Source organism: Bos grunniens, chromosome 13, assembly GCF_055505025.1.
Source record: "Bos grunniens cultivar Pamir isolate PY7600 chromosome 13, Bosgru_T2T1.0, whole genome shotgun sequence".
Lineage (NCBI taxonomy): Eukaryota > Metazoa > Chordata > Mammalia > Artiodactyla > Bovidae > Bos > Bos grunniens.
The window spans coordinates 44,997,947-45,024,817 of NC_141177.1; the positions used below are offsets into that span (position 1 = coordinate 44,997,947).

General features: G+C 42.6%; 1 protein-coding gene across 33 annotated transcripts in view; it reads left to right on the plus strand.

Moving 5' to 3' along the window:
* Positions 1 to 24: 24 nt before the first annotated feature.
* The window catches only part of DZANK1 (double zinc ribbon and ankyrin repeat domains 1), a 52,649-nt gene continuing 25,802 nt past the window's right edge, over positions 25 to 26,871 (plus strand). For 12 of the 33 annotated variants that reach the window (XR_015139465.1, XR_015139466.1, XR_015139469.1 and 9 more), the window contains exons 1-10: positions 25 to 117; positions 2,277 to 2,393; positions 5,721 to 5,874; positions 12,737 to 12,851; positions 14,278 to 14,374; positions 15,474 to 15,592; positions 16,352 to 16,437; positions 19,872 to 19,989; positions 22,684 to 22,797; positions 24,661 to 24,756. Coding sequence is in view for 18 of the 33 variants with exons in the window: in XM_086333785.1 (XP_086189911.1) it covers positions 2,285 to 2,393; positions 5,721 to 5,874; positions 12,737 to 12,851; positions 14,278 to 14,374; positions 15,474 to 15,592; positions 16,352 to 16,437; positions 19,872 to 19,989; positions 22,684 to 22,797; positions 24,661 to 24,756 (1,008 nt within the window). In the remaining 15 variants the exon portion in view is untranslated. Of the gene's footprint in view, positions 264 to 1,430; positions 1,613 to 2,276; positions 2,394 to 5,720; positions 5,875 to 12,736; positions 12,852 to 14,277; positions 14,375 to 15,473; positions 15,593 to 16,351; positions 16,438 to 19,871; positions 19,990 to 22,683; positions 22,798 to 24,660; positions 24,757 to 26,871 lie in introns of those variants that run through there. The other 21 variants (XR_015139467.1, XR_015139468.1, XR_015139470.1 and 18 more) reach the window with 3 other exon arrangements.

The following is a 26,871-nucleotide window of genomic DNA, read 5'->3' on the forward strand; positions in this document are numbered from 1 at the left end:
TGCCCAGCTCCCGGTGGGCGGGGCGCGGCTCGCAGCGTCTTGGTAACCCGTACAGCCGCAGTGAAGGAGAAGACCAAGGGCGGTGAGCGGTGGGCTGCCTCGGTGGGGGCTGCGGAGGTACCCAAGGGGTCCCGATCGGGTCCTGGTGGCTGGGGGAGGGGGAGGGAGAAAAGGGCATCCTTCGTTCAGCCGAGTCGTGGCGGTGTCCTTGGCTGCACCTGAAGGACGGAGACGGGGACCAGACGGGGTTCCGGAACCGGGCGGTGAGGGGCAGTCTGGATGGAGGGATGGCGGGGTGGGGGATGCTGTTGACGCAGTCGGGCCTAGCGGATCGGTCTACGGATGGATCCCCTTCGCTCGGGGCCCACTGGCCTACGCACTGTCAGCCTTTCAAGGACATCGCCTAGTCGCCGCAGGAATTAAACCCCCCCCCCGCCACCCCCAGACGTTTTTATTTTGAACTAATTTTTAACCATTTTTTAATTTTAACTGCCTCTCACGTAAATGAAAATGTGAGGATGGGCACGCTCCAGAGCCCTTCTGCAGGGGCTGTCGCGCTATCCGTATATGTATCTGCAATTTAAATTCTTAGCCTCCGACCTGGAACTATCCAACCAGGCATTAAATTCACCTCTTAAATTTAGCCATCCCACCTTTGGGTTATAGTCTATGACAAACCTCAAACCACAGAGACGTTCGGGGTAGTTTTATTTATTTATTTAAAAAAAAATTTTTGGCGTCATGTCATGCGTGGCTTGCAGTAACTTGGTACCCCCACCAGAGATTGAACTAGAGCCCCTGCAGTGAAAACATCAAATCCTAACCACTGTACCGTCAGGGAATTTCCAAGGCAGCATTGTTTAGAATAAAACCCAAAACTGAAAAGAAAATAATAAATGCCCAATCACAAATTGGTAAATAAGATTATGTAAGTATTTGGAAAATTGTAAATAATAGGGGAGGGTACAAGAAGTACTCTATAAAAATTGAATTTCAATGTAGATTTTAACTGAGTAAAACCTATGCATCCATTATCATTGAAATTTGAACAGACCATCCGAGATGTAAATGGTTTTTAAGGTGTGGGATTTCCCCCCTAAATCCTTTATGTATTAATAATTATGAACACTCCCATACCCAAGAAAAAAATCACTAAGACCTCCATACTTGTACTTAATTACTTATAAATACAGTAGATGGAATGGGAGACTGTTTTAAGGTGTGGGTCCCCCGCCCCCCGAATCCTGGGTGTATTAATAATTTTGAACCCTCCCATCCCCAAGAAAAAGATCACTAAGACCTCCATACTTACACTTAATTACTTATAAATACAGGAGATGGAGTGAGAGACTTTTGTGTTCATTCCTCACTTTTTATATCCATGCCAGCTTTCTTCTGGCTGAGGCGTGACCCTCTGTCATTTTCTAAAGTTTCTTTTGCAGCTTTCACAGGCACGAACCAATTGATGACAACTGCAGGACTTTGAACATGGAGCTTTCCCAAGGGAGCTGGCTCTAAATGAACATTTCATCCTACATACAAAGTTACTTCTGTTCCTCTTGTGTGCTGTCTTGCCTGAAGTCAAGAGAGGTGGTGTACTAAAAAGAGGCAGGTCAGACTGGTAATGATCCAGGGATTGCTTAGGTCTGGTCATCAGTGATGATCTCTGCTCTGACATGTGCATTTAATCTGCTCACTTTAAATTTTATTCCCCCATCCCATACACTCCTGCTTCCCTCCCACCCCAAAGTGAGGTAAATACTCAGGTAATCAAAAGCCCACACAAGATCTCAACAGCAAAAATACAGCAGAGACAATAATTATTTCCATTAAAAATGGTATTTGGGGACTTCCCTGGTGGTCCATTGGTTAAGACTTTGCCTTCCAGTGCGGAGGGTGCCAGTTCATTCCCTGGTTGGGGAGCTAAGATCCCACATGCCTTACAGCCAAAAAACATAAAACAGAAGCAATGTTGTTACAAATTCAATAAAGACTTTTAAAAATGATCCACATCAAAAAAATTTTTTAATTATATTTATATTACACACGACATTGTAAATCAACTATATTTCAATTTAAAAAAAGACAAAAGAAGTGAAATGAGTGTCCCAAAAAAGAAAAAAGAAAAATGATATTTGTAGATGGTAGAGGAACAACATTCTCTTTAGTTTTTACTAGTCTTACTGTATTTGAATGAGAGACTTCTCTTCAGTGTCTGTTCACATATAGGTGTCCGTTGGAATTTATTTTCATCCACTTTTTTTTTTTAATGTAAGGAGGGAAAATGACAGCTGGTTCAGTGTGTGTCCCTCAAATCATACCCCTGCGGGTGCCTCAGCCCGGAAAAGCCAACCATGAAATTGATAACAATACGCTTTTGGAAATGAAATCAGGTAAGAATCAAATGTACTGAAATTGTTTAAAATAACCCTGCCATGTTCTCTATATTCATCTGGTTGTTGATTTACCCTCTTTGCATCCTTTCTATAATCAGAATCTTGGGATGATTGTAAAACTTTCAAAATTTGAAACAATGTTGGTTTCTAGAGTGGCATTTATATAGGTTACAACAGCTGGCTCTTGCCAACCTTCCATTTGTGTTGGAAAGATTTGCAGCAACACTATGACTTACTTTAACCAAGTTGCTGCTGCTAAGTCGCTTCAGTCGTGTCCGATCCTGTGCGACCCCATAGACGGCAGCCCCCAGGCTCCCCCGTCCCTGGGATTCTCCAGGCAAGAACACTGGAGTGGGTTGCCATTTCCTTCTCCAGTGCATGAAAGTGGAAAAATAAAGTGAAATCACTCAGTCGTGTCCGGATCCTAGTCAGGTTAGGATGTCCCATTGCTTCCCCAGACTTTCCCAGGATTCTCAGTGTTTTTCTGGGATATCAGTTTGACCTGCTAACACAGGTTTCCCAGTCAGACAGGTTGGAGAGTGAACAATCCTGGCTTTGAAAACATCTAGTGATCTTCAGTACATTCCTCAGCCTTTCTTAGTCTCAGCCTCTAGACTGTAAGAGACCGATAATATTATCTATAGTTTAGAGTCATTATGAGGATTAATAAATTGATATGTGATGTGAGAGGCACACAGGTTCTGGCACATGGTGATGCCAAAAGACATCACAACTATTTCTGCTGAAATAAAGCAGTGAATGTGTTTCTTTTTCATGCCAGAAACACACACACACACACTCATTTACATATGTAATATAAAGAGAAGGAAAAGTTTTATAGATAGAATGTATGAACAATTACTTGTTTAAAACAGACTCTTGATTTGCAGCCACATGGATGGACCTAAGAGATGATCAAATTAAGTGAAGTAAGTCAGAAAAAGACAAATATCATATGATATCACATATATTTTGAATCTATAAAAAAATGGTACAAATGATCTTACTTACAAAACAGAAATAGACTCACAGACATAGAAAACAAACTTATGGTTACCAAAGAGGGTAGGAGGAGATAAATTCAGAGTTTGGGATTAACAGGTACACAGTACTATATATAAAATAGATAAACAACAAGAACCTATTATATAACACAGGGAACTATATTCAATATCCTGTAATAGCCTATAATGGAAAAGAATCCGAAAAAGAAAAAACTATATACATATGTATAGCTGAATCACTTTGCTATACACTTGAAAGTAGTACAACATTATAGAAAAATAGATTTCAATTTTTTTAAATAGAAAAATTAGACTTCAATTAAAAAATAGACTCTGAGACTCCAGTTACGTATTTGAATAACTAATGTGCATACAAACTATATGTACCGATGATGTGACACCTGGGCTTCCTAGACTGAGAGGTCCAAATAAGAATATATATATTATACTGTGTCTTCCTTTATCTTAAAAGCTAATATTATTTTAAAAATTCCTCAAACCAAAATTCAAGTCTTAATATATGTGCTCATAACCCTCAGGAGAAGTTGGGTAATGATTGACAAATGATGACAGGGTATCCAATTTCTCTAATATCTGAAATGTCTAATAAATGAAGGATTCTGCAATTCAGTGCCAAAAGTAATAATATCCCAATAGGAAAAATGGACAAAGGATGTGAAAAGACATTTTATAGGAAAGGAAATATGTGTTTTAAACGTATGAGAATATGCTCCTATTCACCCTTCACTTGCTTGCTGAGCAGAGCTTATCCTCTGCTTCATTTACTCCCTTGTACTTAATCACCACTTAACAAATTCTATGCAGTCGTTTCCTGTTTGTGTGTGTTTTTTTTTAAATTATGAGAGGAGGGACTTTGGTCACTGATGTATTCCCAGCATCTGAAACAGTGTCTGGCATGTAATAGGCATTTGGTAAATACTTGTTGAATGAGTGAGTGAATCTTACTCAAAATATAAGAAATATGAGTTAAAGCTATGAGATACTTTTTTTTAACCTGGGAAATAGAAATGAAATATCAGCAAAATAAAAGAAAAAATGATCACACACGATATGGTTGAGATGGTGGGTTAACATGCACTTCCATTCCCTGCTGGTAGCAGGGTGAATTGTTTCAATGTCCATGGAGGGAAGTTTGGCAACATTAACCAAAATTACAAACTCACATAGCTTTTAACTCAAGAACAGTACTAGTTCTACATATTTTGCAGATATACTTATAAAAAGAACTCTTTGCAGGGTTATTCATTACAATGTTTGCAATAGCAAAAGTAAGAAAGAAAAGGAAAAGAAGATGGTTTATATGTTCATCTGTAGGGATTGGCTGTTGGCCAGTGATTCATCCATTGGAATAGAATGCACTGCAGCCATAAAGAAGAATGGGGTGCTTTTGAATGGAGCAATATAGGACAATATACAAGATACAATGTTAAATGAAGAGAAAAAGGGTGTGAAACAGGGCATGATATGCCGTTTGTATGTACAAAGAGGGGGAGACTTAAAAATATGTACGTATATGCTTGTATGGATGTAAACTACATACATATATTGGAAGGACAGTTGATGTTATTGGTTGCCTTTGGGCAGCTGATGAGGGCAGGGAGCTTGGAGGGAAAGTTTTCATTGTATATCCTTGTTTGACCTTTTGAATCTTGGATCATCTGAATTTATTACCTTTACCTTTATTACCTTATTACCTTTATTAATTTTCCCAAGAAGTGCACGAATCATTTACCAAGTCCAAATAAAATATAACAAAACCATTTTTTAAGCAATGCTCAAAAATGAAAAATTAGCTTCTGCTTTCTAAGTAGACACTGTGGCTTTAAACCCCTGCTTGGTTTGTATCAGCGCTCTGTCGAAGAGGCAAAATGCCATAGTGGTTCAAGAGCATGGTCTGTGAGCAACTAAGATCCAGCACAGTCAAATGAATAAATTAAAAAAAAATGTTTTAATCCCTCCTGTTTTAAAAAGAAATCAGCCTGATCAACAGATCCAACTTCCCAGAAGTCAGATCAAAATTCTGCTGTCATTTACTAGATTTCTTAACCTCTCTGGGACTCAGTTCCCTCATCTATAATGTGGATATAAAATAGACCTATCTCATAAAGTTGTACTGATAAAATTAGTTAATTCACATAAAGCACAGTGCCTGGCACAAAAAACTCTATTGTTAGTTATTGTTATTCACTTCTACAGTATATATTTTTTAAAAATCTCATTAAATGACTGATCCCTAGGCATTATTCAGGGACTTGCTACTTTAGTGTTAATTCTAGATATCCTGTTTTGGGTTTTTCAGACACCCCGGATGTCAACATATATTATACCCTGGATGGCAGCAAACCTGAATTCCAAAAGAAAATTGGTTATGGTGAAAACACTACCTTTAAGTATACGAAGCCTATTACCCTGCCTGATGGAAAAATACAAGTTAAAGCTATCGCAGTCACTAAGTAAGTCAAGAGCATAATGACTGGGATGATTTATATTTATTATGTTTTAACTTTACTCATTTCAATGAGAATCGGTGCTGGATTATAAAGACACTAAAGAAAAAGTTATCTTAATTTCAGCATATGTCTGTAACCTTTGTGTTTGTCTTTTATTGAGTTATACTGTAAAATACACATATTTACATACATAATTAACATGAGGAAAAGTTTTATGGATAGAACATATAAACAATTACTTGTTTAAAACAGATTCTGGATTTGCAGCCACATGGATGGACCTAGAGATGATCATGTGGGTAAAAGGGTATAGTTCAGTGACGTGCAGTGTGTATTGATACTGTTTTTAGTCTGAAATCCACACTGGGATTTTGGGAAAGTGAAAGAAAGTGAAATCGCTCAGTCATGTCCGACTGTTTGCTACCCCATGGACTGTAGCCTGCCAGGCTCCTCCACCTATGGGATTTTCCAGGCAAGAGTACTGGAGTGGGGTGCCATTTCCTTCTCCAAAGGAAGAGCCTTTTCAGGGTTTGGGACCTCCGAACAGATTTGTCTTGAGGAAAATGCTGCTTTTAATAGACGGTTCTTTTATTCCCCAGGACATGGCCTATGACCACCATGGTTCTCCATCTGATTTTGTACTGACTTTATTGCCCTTCAAAGCTACCATCATCTTGATTTGTTAGGTGTTAGCTAATTCATTCTTTTCTTTGTCCTTTCTTTCCTAGTCAACACTTTTTTTTCAGTTTCAAGTATAGAGATACCCCTTAATTTGGTAAACTTCACCGTGGTAAACGTGGTAAACTTCATCTTTAGAGAAAAAAGATCCTCAAATGCTTTGCAGATTAGTCTGTGATAGAGGAATTATTTTGTGCCGCAAAACAGGTTTGGCCACATTTCTGGAAGACTAATACTGGGGCTGGCCCAGGGAATTTAAATTAGACTCCAGGCTCCCCCTGCTGGCTAAACTACTGCATGGCCTTTTAAGCTACAAATTCTACAATGATGATTGCTTGGCATTAAAAAAATTTTTTTTAATAATAAAATGAAAACAGAAAAAAACCCTGACACATGATTATTCTTTATTAAAAATTGTGATCTGTGGCTTTTCCCACTTGCCAACCCATTTCTACTGAAACAAGTCATCTCAGTTATTGAAAACTAATAAGCTGATTACTCTGGCGCATCATGCTGCAAGGTGACAGTAAAATGAAGTCGCGATCAATGACTTTGTAGTTCAAAGGAGTTAATAGAACTTCCAGCAGAGTCTGAAAAATAAGGACACTGTTTATGCGTCTCACCATCTTGTTCTGTGCCCACTAAGTGTCTGCTCTGAAATGCTGTTAGTATTTCAGATGTGCTCAGCTTAGGAAAAGTACCTATACAAAAAAAATTTGAAAGTTAGTGCTTGTATCTAATTGTGATAAAATAGTTCTTTATGGAAATCATGCAGCTTTGTTCAAGTCTCTGTGTCTAGGTTTTTCAGGCCATTAGTTTCTTAATAAGGAGAAAAAGGCCTTTAGATAAGACTGTTAACAATGAAAGGTCTTTAACATATTAAGAGGAAAACCTGTGGTCATGAAGTTTTGAATGATATACAAAAATATTTGTGATATAGTCAGTGAAAAAAATTAGGATGTAAGATGACACACTAGTATTGTGACACTTGCAAAAATACACAGAGGACTTCCCTGGTGATCCAGGGGTTAAGAATCCTCCTGCCAATGCAGGGGACACAGGTGTGATCCCTGGTCCAAGAAGAACCTTCAGAGATGCTGCAAAGTAACTAAGCCTGTGCTCCACAATAAGAGAAGCCACTGCAGTAAGAAGCCCATGCACCACAATGAAGAGCAGCTCCCGCTTGCTGTAACTGGAGAAACCCTGCTGCTGCTGCTGCTGCTGCTGCTGCTGCTAAGTCACTTCAGTCGTGTCCGACTCTGTGTGACACCATAGCCAGCAGCCCACCAGGCTCCCCAGTCCCTGGGATTCTCCAGGCAAGAACACTGGAGTGGATTGCCATTTCCTTCTCCAATGCATGAAAGTGAAAAGTGAAAGGGAAGTCTCTCAGTCGTGTCCAACTCTTCACGACCCCATGGACTACAGCCCACCAGGCTCCTCCATCCATGGGATTTTCCAGGCAAGAGCACTGGAGTGGGGTGCCATTGCCTTCTCCGAGAGAAACCCTGCACGCAGCAACAAAGACCCTGCATAGCTAAAATGAATAAGTAAATAAATCTGCAAAATACACAGAGATAGAAAAGGGCAGTGATCCTCAAGTGACTGGGAACCAGGCTTCTGCTCAGAGCCACCCAGGCCGTAAACCCGACCATTCCTCAGGATTCAAATGGTCCCTGGATGGAGATGTTTGTGATGTGAGGAAGTTATCTTATTAGGAGGACACTGTATCTTGGATAACAGGCCATGAGCCAGTGATGATGAGCATCCAGGTGAGATGGATGCAGAGGTGAATGAGTTAAACAAGCAGTTCATCTAAAAGACTTTCTATATCTGCATCCAGATACCTGTATCTGTAAATTTGTTTTGTTATTGAGAATAACAAAACACATGCTTCCCCAAAGGTTAGCCGCCCGTAAGTCTCTCCAGCCAGTGAGCATGCAAGTACCCATTGATCATGTTATTTCTTAAATACTGTCATTCACTGATAGGTAGTGGCTGTTCAGACCAGTTGTATATTTCTGAGAATTGTTTTCTCCTTCTAAAAATGTGGCTTAAGACTTTGACATGGCTTAATGGTAAACATTTCTTAGGGCTTCCCTGGCGGCTCAGACAGGAAAGAATCTGCCTACAATGCAGTAGACCTGGGTTCGATCTCTGGGTTGGGAAGATCCCCTGGAGGAGGGCATGGTGACCCACTTCAGTATTGTTGCCTAGAGAATCCCATGGACAGAGGAGCCTGGTGGGCTACAGTCCATGGGGTCACAAAGAGTCAGACATGACTAAGCAACTGAGCACAGCACAGCAAACATTTCTCAACTGTTTTGGAACTGGTATCTATTCATTTCTGGATGTTTACTTAACCAAAGAATTTTAAGTGTTTGGGGACACTTAAAGTTTCAAGAATTTTAAGAAATGTAAAAAAATCAACATGTAAGAAATCTGAGAAATTGCAAAAGAAATAATGAAACAGATAAAAACACATCAAAGGCCAATAGGAAAATCAACGAGCAAAGCAGATAAAGGACACTGAAGGCAGACACCAACTTGAGATATAAGAGTATTAAGTTCCTGGGCAGATCAAGCAGAATCCCTTGTGTTCTAGCTGTGAGCTTTCAGTGCAAATTAGTGAGAGTGAGAGTTAAACATACCAGACAAATACACCAAAGTGTGGTCACAAGGATGTGGCAGAGGCTGCAGACTGCTCCCAAAATCTGTGTTGCCTTCTTCAAGAATCATAGAAGCTTCCCTGGTGGCTCAGTGGTAAAGAATCCGCCTACCAGTGCAGGAGACACGGGTTCGATCCTTGGTCCAGGAAGATTCCACATGCTGTGGAGCAACTAACCCCATGCGCCACAACTATTGAGCCTGTGATCTAGAGCCTGGGAATCACAACTACTGAAGCCCGCACGCAACAAGAGAAGCCACCGAAATGAGAAGCCCGCTCACTGAAACTAGAGAGTAGCCCCCGCTCACCACAACCAGAGGCAGCCTGGGAAGCAGCGAAGACCCAGCACAATGAAAACAAAACAAAATTATTTTAAAAATAAAATAAGTAAAGTTTATTTTTTTAAAAAATAGAGCCTAGGATTTTTAGCAGGACACACATGTGTTTTCAGTCCTCCTTGAAGCTAGCAAGAGCCCCGTGAATGCACGGGGTGTGGCCATTGAATGCACGTGGAAGTGACGTGGCAGTTTCTAGATTGTGCCCTGTAGGAGGAGGCAGGCCGTGGTTCCTGCCAGCTGGAATGTGGCTGTGGTGGTCAGCCACGTTGGGTCACAAGGACGTGTCATGTCCTAGATATGATGGGGCAACAGGGTAGAAAGTCAACCCTAGGCCCTGGGCACCATGGCTCCCATGCATAGCTCTGAGTGGGTTATAGCCCATTGATATGGTTTTTCCAGTGGTCATGTATGGATGTGAGAGTTGGACTGTGAAGAAAGCTGAGCACTGAAGAATTGATGCTTATGAACTTTGGTGTTGGAGAAGACTCTTGAGAGTCCCTTGAACTGCAAGGAGATCCAACCAGTCCATTCTAAAAGAGATCAGTCCTGGGTGTTCTTTGGAAGGACTGATGCTAAAGCTGAAACTCCAGTACTTTGGCCACCTCATGTGAAGAGTTGACTCATTGGAAAAGACTCTGATGCTGGGAGGGATTGGGGGCAGGAGGAGAAGGGGACGACAGAGGATGAGATGGCTGAATGGCATCACCGACTCGATGGACATGAGTTTGAATGAACTCCAGGAGTTGGTGATGGACAGGAAGGCCTGGTGTGCTGCGATTCATGGGGTCACAAAGAGTCGGACACGACTGAGCGACTGAACTGAACTGAACTGACTCTGTTTAAGCCACAGTCGTTTTGATTCTGCATTACAACAATCAAGCCTATATCCCAATACACCAGGGACATATCTCAAGCAAATACCTACAGAGAACATATTCAAGGGTACAGGTGATCAAAACAGGCCAACAGTGTCAAGCGTCAGCGAGTGTGTGGAGAAACTGGAACCCTCAAATGATGCCAGTGGGGATGTACATGGAACAACCACAGGTCGCAGTTTCTAAAAAGTTAAACTCACTGACCATCTGACCCAGTGGTTCTGCTCCAGTGTATCTGTCCACATATATGGCTGGACCAGCCCTTGTTGTTGTTCTTATGATTCCAAAAGGCCCTCAGAGTAATCATCAAGGAACTTGGAAAGAGAAGAAGTTTATTACCTACAAGTCCTGGGGATTATGTGGCACCCAGTGAGGTCACAAATACAAAGAGATGGGGGCGGGGGGAGAGAAGAAGGGACAAATCACAGGCCAAGGGTCTGCTTCTATTAGGGTTGAGGGCGGGGGGCTGGGGGGTTCCATGGGCTCAGTCTTCATTGGTGAATTTTGAATGTATGAGCAAGAATTTACAGTGGGAAGAGAAAAAAATTGCCCAATTGGTCAGTCATGGAAACCAACCAAGATCTCTAAAAGGGCTTCCATGGCGGGGCAGTGGCTGGATCTTCATCTGGTCCTGTGGCTGGTGATGTGTTTACTCAAGAGCACCATCTTTGAAGTGGATGCCTCAGCAAAGCCTAAGTTAGGCACCTGATTACAAACAAGAGAAAACCCAACCTCAGGGGCTCACACTATAAAGACTCATACGTGAATACTCATAACAGTATTAAGTATTGTGACCTCCAAACTGGCAAAATCCAAATGACTGCCCATTGGGGAATGGATAAACAAACTGTACATCTGTAAAATGGAATGCTACTCAAGAATAAAGATGAATGAATTGCTGACACGTGGCAACTACATAGGTGAACCTCAGGAACAACAAAAAACAGGACAAGTAAAGGCAGCCAGACGTGTGAGACTGTATTTGTAGGATTACATTTATCAGCATGGCAACCCACCCCAGTATTCTTGCCTGGAGAATCCCATGGATAGAGGAGCCTGGAGGGCTACAGTCCATGGGGTCGCAAAGAGTCAGACATGACTGAGCAACTAAGCTCAGCACAGCACAGAAAAGGCAAAACTATGAAGACAGGAAGCAGATCAGTGGTTGCCTGGTGTAGGAGGTGGAAGTGAGGAGTAACTAGAAACAGGTTGTTGTAACCCTGGACTGTGGTGGTAGGTGCACAGTTGTATAAATGTATGGAGTATCATCAAATTATATACCTAGAGTAAGTGCATTTTATGTCATGTACATTATACCTCAGTAAAAATGTTTAGAAAAATAAAGAGTATATAGATGAGCTGCTGGTGCTGAGGGGAAATCACCTCCAGAATTTACTTCTGGCCACCTCTCTGTTGGTTTCTCATGGGACTTCTATTGCATCATGGAGGAACAAGATTAATTGTGAAATATTATGAATAAATTGAAAACTGGCTAGTATTTGGGGAATAACTGTTAAAATCTTCCAGGGCAGTGTATATTATGCTACCCACAGTTGGGATAAGGAAAATTCCCATAACTTATGTGGAATGAATGATATACAGGTAACCTCATTCTTTGCTTCAGAATAGTTTCAGGATTAAGGTATGACATCTTTATGGTGAATGTGGTAGATAGTCCTCCAAATGGCCCCCCAGTGAGCCATGCCTCCCACAATATCCCCTCCTTCTGAATCTGGGCTGGCCCTACAACTTACTTTTGACCAAGAGAATGCTCCAGACATGATGCTAAGGCCAGACCACAAGAAGCCTTGCAGTATCTGCTCTGGTCTCTTGGAACATAAAAGCTGGGAGAAGCCAGCCACCTTGTAGGAAGTCTTTGATTTACCTGAGACCTACTACTATGAGGAACCCCAAGTTAACCACCTGTAAAGGGAGATAGAAAGGGAAGGAGGGAGATGACTGGCAAGTCCCCAGCTGACTTAGAACCTGAGGGGAGAAACCATTTTGGACATCTGACTGAGTTGTACTTTCACTTGACTCTGGCCCAAGCTGACACCTGACTGCAACCACACGAGAGGTGGCAAACCCACACCTCTGTGTTCTAAGACATAATGTTTTGCAGTGGCTTATTACATAGCAAGAGATAACTGAATAAGAGTAAGGTTAAGACCATAGAAATGGTAATATTTTGGTCTCTCCAATTTAAAATAATATGATAAATTCATTCTAGAGTCATCTTAATTGCTGGACACCTTGTCTTTGAACCTTTGTGTGACACACAGACTTTTCCTGTTTGGAATAATTTTCAGAGACTGCAGAGAGAGTGCCATTGTAACAAAGGTGTTTCAGGTGGACCCTATTCCACCAGATCCAGTCTCTCCAGAAGACACTGTGGAAAATGCTCTCAAGGACCCTCCGAAGCAGGCAAGTACTGACACTATGATGCATTTGAATCGTCACCACGTCCCTGGTCTCTTTCCTCAGTGGTCACATCTTCCCCTTCATTTACCCCCAGAGTCAGTCTGTCATCCATTTTCAGGTTCTTATCGTTGGGGTCACTCTCAACCACTGCACAGTATCTTTGCTGGTTTCCCACCTTTTGGCCAGTCCCCACCCTGCCTGTTGGAGACTCCTCACTGGCGTCTCTATCTAGGCTCCTGTGTCTTCTCTTCTTACCCTATGGAAGAAAGCAGAAACCCTCAGCCTGGCCTCTCAGAGCCAGTTTCTGTCCTCAGTCATCCTTTCCTGCTTTGTGACTCCCCTGTTTACGTTCCAGCTCAAACTCGATTGTGCATGCTGTGTTCTGTCTCTGCTCCCCTAGCTCCCAGGCCTTCTTTCATCAAGTGCTTTGATCACGTGATTACTCTGCTCCTTGTCTGTCTCCCCCATGTACTGTAAGCTCCCAGGCAGCAGAGAGCAATTCTGCCATACTCCATGTCCTGCATGGGGACAGGTAGGAGAGGGTGGAGGCATTTGTTGAAAAGAAGTATCGGGCTAGTAGGAGCCCTCAGGGGGCATGACCTTCAGTTATGTTGAAAGCTTTGTTTCCAGATACAAAGCCTCACCTCTTTAGAGAATGAACTACACCTATCTAGAAAGGACATTTGAAACTCTAGTCCTTGGGTTCTGGGTATCAGTGGGATGGATCCCAGGGTCAGAGGGTGGGCCAGCCCACAGTGAGGCAGTTAAACAGAAAGTCTCAGACTCTCGTTGGGGTGATGGGAAGTTTTTTTGGGGAGTCCCTTCAGCCTAACAATTAACCAGAGGGCAGCAAAGAGGCCGTGGGACCAGAGTGGTGGATGCAGGCATGGTGTGGGGCCCACTTGTGACCAGGGGTCTACACTGACCGGGAGGCAGCCAGCAGGGGTTGAGCCAACATGTACCAGCAGGTGTTCAGGCTTCAGCCAAGCATGAGGGACTGACCCTAAGGAGAAGAAAGCTAGAGAGAAGCATGTCTGTGTTTCAGGGCCGTGTGTGGGAGGACAGTGGACAGAAGATCTGTCTGGGTCCGACCCCACCCTGTCTTTGCCCCCATAGTCTGGTGGTCCCTCTATTGTCACTGTGTCTCCCAAGAGTGTGACGTCCTACCTGTGTGCTGTCACCTGCCTCCAGGCTTGGCCACTTGACATGGAAGGGGCATCCCAAGCAGGCGTGCTGCCAAGCAAACAGCCCAGAGTCAAAGCTGTGTGTGTCCAGAGACAGTGAGACAAAGGTGACTTGGTGAAAACGACTCTGACCCCTTTCTAGTAAAGAAGTGCAGGCTGTGTCACCGTCTCTCCTATGGAACTTCTAATTTTCATATCTAAACAGGCGGAGTCAAGTGATTGATACATAGTCTCTTCCCTTCTAGGAACTGAAAAATGGATTTGTTGAATCAAAAGGAAGGAAGAAATATAAGAATCCTGAAAGTAAACTGGGTTGGAATGTTAACCTTGGAAAGTTTCCAGGTATGAAGTGACAGGACGAAGATACAAGTTAGTATTCTAAACCACCAAACAGGTTCAGGGCTTGTGTTCTTGTCTTCCGAGGGGTTGACTAAGAAACACCAGGACAGTACAGTAAGATCTCATTTGACTTTTAATGCCATCCTGGCTACAGGAAGGAGAGTCAAGCTATCCAGCAGAGTCAGATTTATCTATTCATTGCAGCACGGGAGACTACGTGGTACAGGAACCGTGGCAATCTCATCAACTAAAGTACAGACAACAGTTGCTGGGGGAAGGTGGGGTTTGGATGAAATTTAAATGAAAGAAGAGTTCTGATAGGTAGGCGAAGCAGAGATCAGTGGGAAATGGTCGCCATGAGGTATGGACCCGAGAAGGGGACCAGGGTTCTGTTTCCTTGGAAACAACAAAGACACATGTGGAAGGTAGTGCCCAGAGACCTTTCTCTGAAGCTCTGCACCTGGGTTGGACATTGAGGCTGCTTCTCTGTGGTTGGATGGCATCACCAACTCAATAGACACGAGTCTGAGCAAACTCTGGGAGACAGTGTAGGACAGGGGAGCCTGGTGTGCGGCCATCCATGGGGTCACAAAGAGTCAGGCATGACTGAGCGACTGAACAACAACTCTATGTCACAGTGACCTGGGTCTTCCAGGCAAGAGTTGGATGTTTCATTCTTACTGATAGGATTTCGAACAGCAAAGTTTTCTGATAATCTGATTTTAGAGAGCAGGGTTTCTTGGTCAGTAAGAAACAGTGGTCACTCAGAGTGGGAACTGTTAGGATGTGTGACAGCTGCAGTGTGTCCTTGGGACACATAAGATTCCCTGCTGACCTTGCAACTGGATTTATCCATTCTCCCCCCTGGTGCAGAATGCTGGGCAATGTGGCAGGGCAGATTTTCATTTTCTCAGTCTGGGCCCACTTTTTTCTTTATTGCTATGAATTCAACTGAGTGGGAGCTTCTCTGCATAGTTACTACATTAGAAAATGTGACAACAGTGTCCCCTTATTAAAAGGTTTCTAACTATGAAGACACATTTGCATGAAAGCACATATGATTTCAGATATTCACAGAATGATGCTTTTGATGTAATTGTAGACATGGGTGAAAGAAGTGACCCTAAAACATTGAAAGACCTTCGCTTCTCAGAGAGTCCGCGGGAAGCCCCAACTTTCCGTGATGAATTGGGCTCTAGACCAGCCCCCCAGCAGCCCCAGGTAACTGCTAAAGAAACTCCTTTGTTACTAAAGATCTACTGTGTTTTTAATGCTTCCTGCAACATACTTTAAGAAAATGTCCCTGCCTTTTCACCATGTTTTATACCAGATACCTAGTTGAACAAAAAAGGCCCCTGTACTCATGGTGCTCACATTTTATTGGGGATGGGGGCAGGCAGATATAAACGTGTGAATAATGGGAAAAATAATTAAGAATAGTGATTTGTCATGAAAAGGATAGACCTGGGTGATAGGATAGAGCCATGGTTTTCCAAGTGTGGTCCCCAGACCAGTAGCATCAGCATCACCTGGGAGCTCATCAGAAATGCAGACATCCAGGCCACCTGCCCCCACCCTGCCCCAGCCAAGACCTGCGGCCTCAGGGCCTTTAGGGTGGGCCTCATCATCTGTTCTAATTGGCCTTTCTTCTGATAAACACCCAAACTTGAGAACCCCTGGGATAGAGAATGACCAGGTAGGAAGAACAGTGTCCTAATTCAGGGGGATAAGAGAAAGCCCCCTCAAAAAGGTGACATTTTAATTGAACCTTCAAGATGAACAGAAACCAGCCCTGCAAAGATCTCGGTCGAGTAACTTCAAGTTCAGGTAAGTGAGGATCACCAGGAGGCTGGTGTGGCTGGAGCATGGTGGGAAAAACGATGGCTGCTGCATATGGTAGGACAAAGCACTGAGATGAACTCTATGTAATTTACCGTACCAGAGGTTTTGCCGTGATTTTATATATGTTCTTCATTTCAGTTCCCTGGGTTTGCACACATAACTGGCCAGAAGAGCTTGACAAGCACAGAGATCATGAGGATTCACAGGGAGACGGACTTTCTCAAGTATGTATTGCTTTCTCTCTACTGTCTGAGTACTGCTAAGACAACAACATGGTCAAAAATAATTTGAAGATGGGGCATAGCAATGGTATTTTCCCCAACTGTTTTGTTTTTTTAGTTAAATTTTTACAAAATTTAAAGGCACAAATGACATACATAAATGGCACTTAAAGAGTACAATTGATATATACGTATAATCTCAAGACTATCACCCCAATCAAGAAAATGAAAAAATCTACCACCTCCAAGAGTTTCCTGCTTTGCACCCTTTTAAAATCCTCCCCTGTGACCTGCCCCATTCCCAGGCACCTGTTGGTCTGCTTGTTGTCATTGTAGCTTAGCTTGCATTTGATCCCATATATTTATAGGGAACAATTCAGTATTTGCTCCTTGGCCAGGCTGCTTTCACTCCGCTTGATGACTTGGAGGCTCACCCATGTTGTATGCATGCACTGGACGTTTCTTTTTAACTCTGATGTGTTCCATCATATGGATACATCACAGTTTGTTTATCCTGTTTCCTATTGGATGTACATCCAGATTGTTTTTAGGTTTTGGCTGTCGCGGATAAAGCTGCTATGAATATTTGTATACATGTCATCCTGTGCATGTATACTTTAATTCCCCTTAGCTCACTAACTAGGAGTGGGGTAGCTGGCTCATATGGTAGGCATATGTTTAACTTTTTAGGAAAACTGTCCATATGTTTTCCTAAGAGGCTGTACCATTTTACACTCCCACCAGTAGTATATGATGGATGGGAGTTCCAGTTTCCCTACATCTTCACCAACATTGTTATTTTTATTTTTGGCCATTCTGGTAGGGTGGGGGTAGTGGTTTTAATTTGCATTTCCCTTGGGGTTGGTAGAGTGGGTGACCTGGATAAAGGTGGTCAAAAGATACAAACTTTCACTCGTAAAATGAGTAAGTCCTGGGGATGTAAGTGGTGAAGATAGTTAATGACACTGTACTGCATACTGAAAGTTGCTAAGAGTAAATGTAAGAAGTTCTCAACATGAGGAAAAAAATTCTGTAACTGTGTGGTGACCGATGCTGACACTGTGGTGATCATTTTGCAGTATCCACAATTATTGATTGTTAGGTTATACACTTGAAACTAATACAGTGCTGTAGTGTCTTCTCTGTCTTTATTGGTTTTGTCTGTGGTTTTATCAGTTATTGAGGAAATTATACTGAAATCTATGACTATAATTATGAGTTTATCTACTTGTCCTTGTATTGCTTTCAGTTCTTTGCTTCACGTACTTTGAAGCTCTGTTGTTCAATATATAAACCTTTTGCATTCCTATGTTCTATTGCTGGATTGACCCCTTTTTCCTTACAAAATAAGCTTTTTTAAAAAAACCCATTTTTATTGGAGTATGGTTGATTTACAGCATTGTGTCACTTTCAGGTGTACAGCAAGGTGAATCAGCTATACGCATACATGTATCCACGCTGTTCCGATTCTGTTCCCACATAGGTCATTACAGAGTGCTGAGTAGAGGTCCCTGTGCTGTCCAATAGGTTCTTATTAGTTATCTATTTTTAAATATAGTAGTGCATATACATCAGTCTCAATCTCCCAGTTTATCCCTCCTCCTGTGAAATAACCTTTTATTAACCCTGGTAATAGTCTTTGCTTAGAAATCATATTTTTCTGATATTAATATCGGCATTACTGCTTTCTTTTGATTAGTATTTGCATGGTGCATCATTTTTTCATCCTTTTCTTTTTAACCTATTTGTGTTTCTCTAGTTAAAGGTTTCTTTTAAACAGCATGTAGTTAGGTCTTGCTTTTAGAAAATAGAACAATCTCTGCACGTGGTGCTGAGAGTATTTATATTTATTCTGATTATTGATATGTTTGAATTTCAGTCAGCTGTCATGCTATTTGTTTTCTGTTTGTCTTACCTATTCTTTGTTGCCCCCCCCCTTTTTTGGCTTGCTTTTGGATTAATTGGGTATGTTTTATGATTTCATTTTATTTTGTATCCTTTGTTGGCTTATTAGCTATAAGTTTTCTTTTAGTGGTTGCCTTAGGGTTTATACTACGTATTTTTAACTTATCACAGTCTGTCTTCAAGTGATGTTAGACCACTTCATATATAGTCTAAGAACTTCCAGTACCTGGATAACTGCAGCCTTTGTGCTATCATGATCATTTATTTTACTCCTACAAATATTATGAACCTCATAATACATTATTACTTTCATTCAATATCAATTTTTTATAGTCCTTTATAGTTCTACTGTGGAGAAGGCAATGGCACCCCACTCCAGCACTCTTGCCTGGAAAATCCCATGGACAGAGGAGCCTGGTAGGCTGCAGACCATGGGGTCGTGAAGAGTTGGACACGACTGAGAGACTTCACTTTCACTTTTCCCTTTCATGCATTGGAGAAGGAAATGGCAACCCACTCCAGTGTTCTTGCCTGGGGAATCCCAGGGACGGGGGAGCCTGGTGGGCCACCGTCTATGGGGTCGCACAGAGTCGGACACAACTGAAGCGACTTAGCAGCAGTAGCAGCAGCATACTTCTACTGTGGTAAAAATACAGTAAAATTTACCATTTTAACAATTTCTAAGTGCACAATTCAATGGCGTTAAGTACATTCACAGTGTTGGGCTACCGTCAGCACCATCCCATTTCCAGAACTTACTCATCATCCCAAATAGAACCCAGTTTGCCCAGTGCCATTGCTGAAAAGACCATCCTTTCCCCAAGTGAACACAACTACAAAGGCTGGTGACTGTTGAGAGGCCCAGGTAGAGACTGGTGCAGGCAACCGAACAACCCAGTGCACAGTATGCAGGTACCATAGACGCTACGCGGTTCAGCTAGGTCACAGGATCGGGGCCCTGACCTGCCTGGAAATGCTTGGCGGCAACAGGGTGACTGACAAGGGAGCCAGTTCCAGGAATCCTTTCACAACCAGGTAGGTAGATGAGGGCTGGAGGACGCCGCCACCACCTAGAAGTGGGCAGACGGTGTTGGGGCAGGACCTCGGACTCCACGCAGGTGAGTGATGGTGTAGGCAGGGCTTACCTGACAGGGACTCCCCAGAGCCAGGTAAGAGTCAGAAAAGTGCACTGTGGACATTACTGGAATTCGCAGGGCTCACCCGCACACACGTCAAAACCCAGGTGCCAGGAGGTGCCAGGGCCCCACTCGGAAGTGGGGTCGAGGCTGCTGATAAAACTGCTGCTGTGCCTGGAAGCAAGAGGCGCCTGGCCTCCAGGTGAAGGGCACCATGGTCCCAGCTGTGTGGGACTTTGTGATAAAAAGGCTTAGAGAAGCACCTCCCGTCTTAAACTTGTTCCACTGCCTTTGAGAGCATTCTGCTTCCTGTTTTGTTTTTTAAGAATGTTCAAATGCTTGTCAATGTTGTGCGCTGCTCAGCACAGGGCTGCTCAGGGGCCTCTTGTGTCGTAGGTGTGCCCGCTGCCTGGTGGCCCGCCCATCGGACCCCTTTGCTCGCTACTGTCTGGAATGTGGCTCCTCTGTGCCGCCCATCTTCGGTTGCCGTCTGCCGCCCCCAGAAGGAGCTCAGGTGAGTAGCAGGATCCTTGAAGCTTCTTCCACTGGTCCATCTGGTCTGTATTTGCAGCAGGAGCATAGCACCTGGCACACGGGAACCACAGGTAGTTGTTGAAAAAACTACTGGCAAATGAATCTTGCTCTATCCAGACTCCTATTTAGGAATCAGAAACACATTTGCAGTGCCATTCCTTTTGTGTGGTCTCAGAGAAGCACAGGCTCAGAAAAAGACTGACATCTTTGGATTTCAGTGGTTCACTTATGGATAAATACATGTTTCCTACTCATATGATATTTCTGTTCATAACCTGGGGACAATATGGAAATATATTCTACAAATGCCACAAGTACTAATTACAGGTCTGTATATCTGTAAAATACACCATTCTGTCCAAAGAAGCTGTTTATATCAGCTATAGATCGATCAGTACGTCTACATTTAAAAGTTTTAGCTGACCATAGATAATAACTGATATTATCCTACCACTAAGTGGTTAGTTAGGGAATTTGCTGAAAGTCCAGTGGCTGGGACCGGGTGCTTTTACCTCCATGGCCCAGATTTGATGCCTGGTCAGGGAACTAAGATCCTGCAAGCTGCACAGCTCAGCCAAAAAAAAAAAAAAAAAACCCAAAAAGGTTTGTAGTTAGTTAGAAAACATACTTGACTTACTAAAAATCAAAACCTTCACCTAAATGTATTCATCTCTTATGCACTTGATACTTTGGGGTTCTTTTGGATTCAGGTTTACAAAATGATGCAGAAGGATCTGGGAAGTTTACTGAAAAATGACCATTTAAAAAGGATAGTCACAGGGTAGGAGGTGGGAAGGAGGTTCAGGATGGAGGGGGCATAAGTATACCTATGACCGATTCATGTTGATGTATGGCAGAAACCAATACAATGTTGTAAAGCCATTATCCTACAGTTAAAAATAAATCTAAGCATTTGGTAGTATTCACCAAAAATAAAAAGATAGTCACTAGGAAAAAGTTATTATTCAATGAATTCAAAGTCCAGAGTTTTAGAATTGAGTTACGCCTTCAAGCAAGAGGCTAGGTGCTTAAAGGGAGATGCTGTAGAAGTTAATTTAATTTACTCTACTCCCATGATATATTTTGAACTCCTTAAAGAAGGTGGTATAGCAAATAAAACATGAACAGGTCTCATTGGTTTGAATTTTCCCTGCTTATATATTTGTTGGTGCAGTGTCAAAGTTGTTTTCTTACTGGTCTGAAAACAAATTTTTCAAAACTTTCTTTGTTGTTACAGGGAGAAAAGGTTATCAGGGATTATAAATATTCAAAATGATGAGCTTCAGAACGTCTATACTGCCTGTAAATGATATTTATTAACATGCCCTAATGTATAAACCGCTTTGTAATCTGAACTATTGAGTTCTTACCATGTCCTGCTCTCAGCTGGGCTTCAGGGACTTAAAGGGGTGGATCCCACTCCTAGGGTCCCAGACCTAAGACACTCAGGGTCTCATTAGAGACGTGCAGAGGGGTTCCTCTCAGCTCCAGAGCCACTCTGCATCGTCCTGCTGAAAGCATACACAGAACTGAGTTGTATTTGTTGGTGAGTTACAGCATCACCTGAATTCACCTTATCAACACATTTCTTTATGAAAGTTGGGGATTGCAGGGGGACAGAAAGGATCCTGAGTGCTGGCTTGGACCCAGATTGAAATGCATGACCTTGATTCCCTGAATTTCTATGAGCTTCGTGCTGGTGGACAAGCTGGCTCTCCTGTCTGAGGAGGCTGGCCCTCCTGTCCTTGAAGTATATAATACCTCACCTGGGGCAGTGGCCTTGAAGGGAGACTCTTCTCAGGATTCACCACCACCTTTTTAATTCCTATATTTCCTGTGTTGAATTTTTTTTTTTTTGCTATTTTAAAAAGTTGAGTTTTTTAACTTATTTTCTAATAGAGCCTGGTGGGCTGCAGTCCATGGGGTTGCAAAGAGTCGGGCACGACTGAGCGACTAACACTTACTAAATAGAGCTCTAGGGAATACAGCAGACTCCTTAACTTCTCACAGTCTGTTTCAGAATAGACTTAAATCTAGCAATACACAGAAATTTCCCTCCTTCTAGAACTCCCTGTTAAGTCCCTGATTACTTGCTGGTTCATCAGTCGCTCAAGACAGGACCATGATCTCAGGTTGGTGCAGCCACGGTCCTCCCTGTTGGCTGGCCACTGAGCGCGTCATCTTGACCGAGCTCCAGATTGTGTGAGCCCTGGCCGCCAGCAGCCACAAAGCTGCTGGTGTTCACAGCCCATCCTGCTCTGATGGAGCTGGAGGAGGACAGGGAACAACCCAAGCGAGACCCAGCAGACGTGTGGGGTCTTCACCCAAGGTTCATTGCTTTTCAGTTCATCCTCTATCTTTGGTTGGCTTTCAGAATCTGAAATGGTTATTTTTTTTTTAACAGTTTTATCCAACTTTATAATTGCCTTTTAATGTATTATAGAAAGGATTTGTCGATTTCCTTACTCTACTGTAAGCTATTTTTTTATTTTTCTTTTCTTTACACCTCTCTTTTCTACAATAGATATCTTTTTACCTTAATAAGAAATGAGTAAAAATGGCAATTATTTAAAAGAAATTTTTTACAAAAGTAAATTAAACCTTACGTTCTAAGATCAATTTGTGCCTTCACGTTTTGCATCTGAAGACCAACCTGGCCTCCTTCTTCATGCAGATGGGCTTATGCACAGAGTGTGAGAACGTGGTGCCCCTGAACACACCCATCTGTGTGGTCTGTGAGGCTCCCCTGGCACCACAGCTGCAGCCACAGGCCAGCTTCCGCCTGAAGGTAATGAAACGTGAATCTGTGACAGTGTGAGTGAAATCTATAGAAATCAATGTTTGAGCAGTTGAACGTCTTTCTTCAGCTGATGGCACTGGCTAACAGTTGATGAACTAACATCCATGAACAAAACCCACTCTCATTTTTGGAAGGGCATCCGCCCAAGAGTTGAAATTGCCAACAGGATCTAAACATCAGGAAAGATCCACAGAAATGTGTTTCCCCAGACATGGGTTTGGAGGACAAATTGCACTGCAGTTCACACAGGTTTTTACTCAGTATATTTTTAAATTGAACATTGTCATTCATGTTGACTTGTAATCTTGTCCTTAAAGTCACTTGATGTTTGTGTTTGCTTTGTTCGATTATGGGTCTCTATCACCTAGAAAAGGAGGATTACATACAGCCTGTCACAAGGGTGAAAAAGTCAAGTATCATGTCGAACTTCAAAAACATCTTGTTAGACAAATGGCATCATGCCAGGAACATTTTGGGGGTAGAATCACTGAACCTACAACCATATCTTTTCTCCATTTTTGAATTTATGGTCCCACTCCTTTTTACTTAACCTCAAGTATAAGTTCACTACAGGATGAAATAGGTTTAATATAGATAACTTTGGGGATAAAAGAACAAAAAATTTCAGCAATAAGGGAAGTGCCCTTATTAAGTGCCCTTAATGTACAGTGAGAACTGTAACACCTCAGGGACTTCCCTGGTGGTCCTGCTGTTAAGACTCTGAGCTTCCACTGCAGGGGGCATAGGTTCAATCCCTGGTCGGGGAACTAAGACACCCCTTGCTGTGGGGCATGGCCGCACTACCTAGGCTACTATGTTAACCATCTTTTCTGTTTTCTTGTTTGTGTGTGTGTGTGTGTGTGTGTATTACAACTTATCTCCAGCTTCCTGACTCAGAAGGTTGAACTTGCCACTCATTTTCTAAGACAGTCTTTTCACTTTTCCAATTCGAAGTGAGAAACTACAGAGCAAATCCAAATTTATATAGAACAAGATTACTTGTAAACATACAATCTTTTGCTTGTCTTGGGTCTTCCTGTGTCTTGTTGAAGCCAGAGATCGAGGGCCTACCCAGGAGTACAGTTTAAACACTGAAAAAAAAAAAAAAAAAAACTCACACAGAAGCAATGTGAAAAAGTTAGTTTGCCTTCCTAAGGCCAGATGAATACTCTTTTTCAGGTTTTTTTGTTTTTCATTTCGGGGTTTGCTTCTTTTAAAACTACGTTCAGTTGTCGGGCACTATTTCTGTTGTAATAATTTCTAAACCAATCCAGTTTCAGGGTCTGGTGTTAGTATAGGGTCTCCAGGCTGATGAACTGGAAAGACTGCTTGGTCATTTCTTTGCACAGCTGTTTTCTCATAGCAACACTTTCTTCTTTTCTTTTCTTGTGGTGGGGGGAAGTACTTTGATTTATTGAACTTAAAGTACTGAATAAGAGAAGGGGATTTTTTAAAAAAAGCATTTTATTTAAATGATTAAGTAGATATGAAACTTCGCAATCCTGGCTTTCAAAGTGTCATGCCTTGAAATACAACCTAAAACTTGAACCAACCTACAGACGCCACTTTAAGTTAACATGGCATATGGCTTCCTTTTTCCATGGTGTGTGTGTATTCAAACTTGTGTTCCATGTAAGTTAATTCAAAAGATAAGTTTTAGATGCTGAAATCATCAGGACGTCTGGCTGCTTCACGGTGGTAGATGCCTCTCATTATTCCACATTATTAACACCCTTTTTGTCCTGGCATTACTACACTACTCAGATGAATGGGAGGAAAAATGAACGTGTTTCTCTGAAGAGATTAGAGAAGCACCGTGGAAACACACAGGTCTCTTTCCCTGTTTTCAAGGAGAGAGTGATCTGCCGCGACTGCGGCACCGGGAACCCGGCTCAGCTGAGATACTGCGTCTCCTGCGAGGGGACCCTGCCGTCCTCGCCACAAGAGGTGGGTTGACCGCACGCACCCGTCCTGTATTTCAGTGGTCGATAAATGTTCATTGTTGATGATGAGAAATATAGTCTACAGAGATGGGGGAGGAAGTTTGTTGGGGAGGAGAGGGGAGAGATCACAAGTGACTCATGGTACACTGAAAGCAGCATTTCTGTGTGTGGAGAGGACACTGCACACTCACCAACACACAACTGTCTTCACAGTCTTCAGGAGGCTTCCATCAAGTCGGCAGTTTCTTAGAATTTCATTTAGTGGCTTTGTGTGGAAGCTGGCGCAGCCGGTGGGGCCCCAATGGCCAGGAGTCATTCATGTGTCACTCACAGGCAGGCATGTCTGTTTTGGTTTTTGTTTAAAATTAATTTCTTTAAGAAAAATTTTAAGCTTTATTTCAGTAAGACACTTCAGATTCCCTTAGATTATAGCCTATCAGTAAGCAAAATGCATATGTACTGGTTTTGTACTGCGTTGCCAAGTTCCAAACTTCTTGTCCTAGGAAAGCAAGCGGAAAAGCACCAGCGCTGGCAACGACTGTGTTATTTTAAGCAAAAATAAGTGCCTTTTCAGCACTTCAGTGAAGTGAGGCTTTAATCCAAAGAAGACTCAGTTCCACTGTGTGCCTGCTCTTTTTTGAAGTTTAGCAAGTGGTGGGCACCATTGCTTGGCTTTCCCGCCAGCCTATCTAGAGTGTTTAAAATGAAGGAATTGAAGTACAATTCAAGTCCAGTGATTAGGTTCTGTGTAGATGATCTATTTCATGTGTATGAAATGATGACTTCCAGGTGACTGGCCCTGGCCTAATAATCCCACAAAGAAGTCAGCATTTTCCAGCCAATTTAGAAGAAAATTCCTGCTTCCTTGGGGCCGTTGCAAAATACAGCTCTCTGACTGTTTTGGGGGGTTGTTCTCATCTCATTGACTTTCCGTAAAGGAATTTGTGTGTGCTCTTTGTTCTAATTTATTCATTGGTGAGGCTATCATAGTTTTACTTGAGCAGAAATACCTTATTTCCAGGGTTTGCAGTGGTTCAGGGCTCTCTTCCCTTCTGGATTTGGGAGGACACTGTGTAGACCTGCCTATGTGGGTCCATGTCCACCTTCCAACTGTCCACGAGTGAGCAGAGGGCGCTTGCCTGGAGCCATTGTGGGGGTGTTTAAAACAGCTTCTTTGTACCTCACAGCCACTCCAGGCCAGGTGCCTCCTCCTCCATACCCAGGCAGAAATCACTTCTTAGGACTTGGGTCTCAGCCCCTGCTTAGTTGGGCTTCCCTGGTGGCTCAGTGGTAAAGAATCTGCCTGTCCAGCAGGAGATGTAGGTTTGATCCCTGGGTCAGGAAGATCCCCTGGAGAAGGAAATGACAACCCACTCCAGTATTCTTGCCTGGGAAGTCCCATGGACAGAGAAGCCTGGGAGGCTACAGTCTATAGGGTCACAAAAGAGTCAGCACGACTTAGCAACTCAACAACAACCTGCTTACTTAAGAATCTGGAGACAGAGACCATTAGTTCTCTCAAACTGAGACGTCTCTCATTGCTATATTCATTTGCATTTCTTTGAGGTTAAACCTTTTCACTCATGTATTGACTCTAGGTGTTTTTCTATGAATCATCTGCTTACCTTTTTAATAAAACACTCAGAATTATTTGTGGGAGTGTCTCATGTAAATAGTGTAGGAGGTTTCGTGTGAAGGGCTAGTCTCTCCTCATCCTAGTCCCTTGGCTCCTACCCGAGAAGTCATCACTGGCACTCAGCTTCTGAGGTCTGCTTTCAGCCACCGGAGGCATGACTAATTAACTGTAGTTTGATATGAACACTGACCCGGTGCTTTGCACCTGGCATTTATCCTGTTAGTAACCTTCTCATTTTCTCCATGACTTCATAACATTACTCTGTCTCTGTATACTGTGGTAGGTTCAGGCCATCCCCTGGTGCTGAACACTTAAGCTGTTTCCAGTTACTTCCTCTGAATCCACAATCCTGCAGGGAATGGTCTTGAATATCCTTCTTAATGTATTTGTTCATCTGCAGGATAAATTCTAGAAGGTAGAACTGCAGGGTCAAGAGAGTATCAGCCTTTCTTCTTTTGATGGCTGCAGTTGTATGGGATGGGC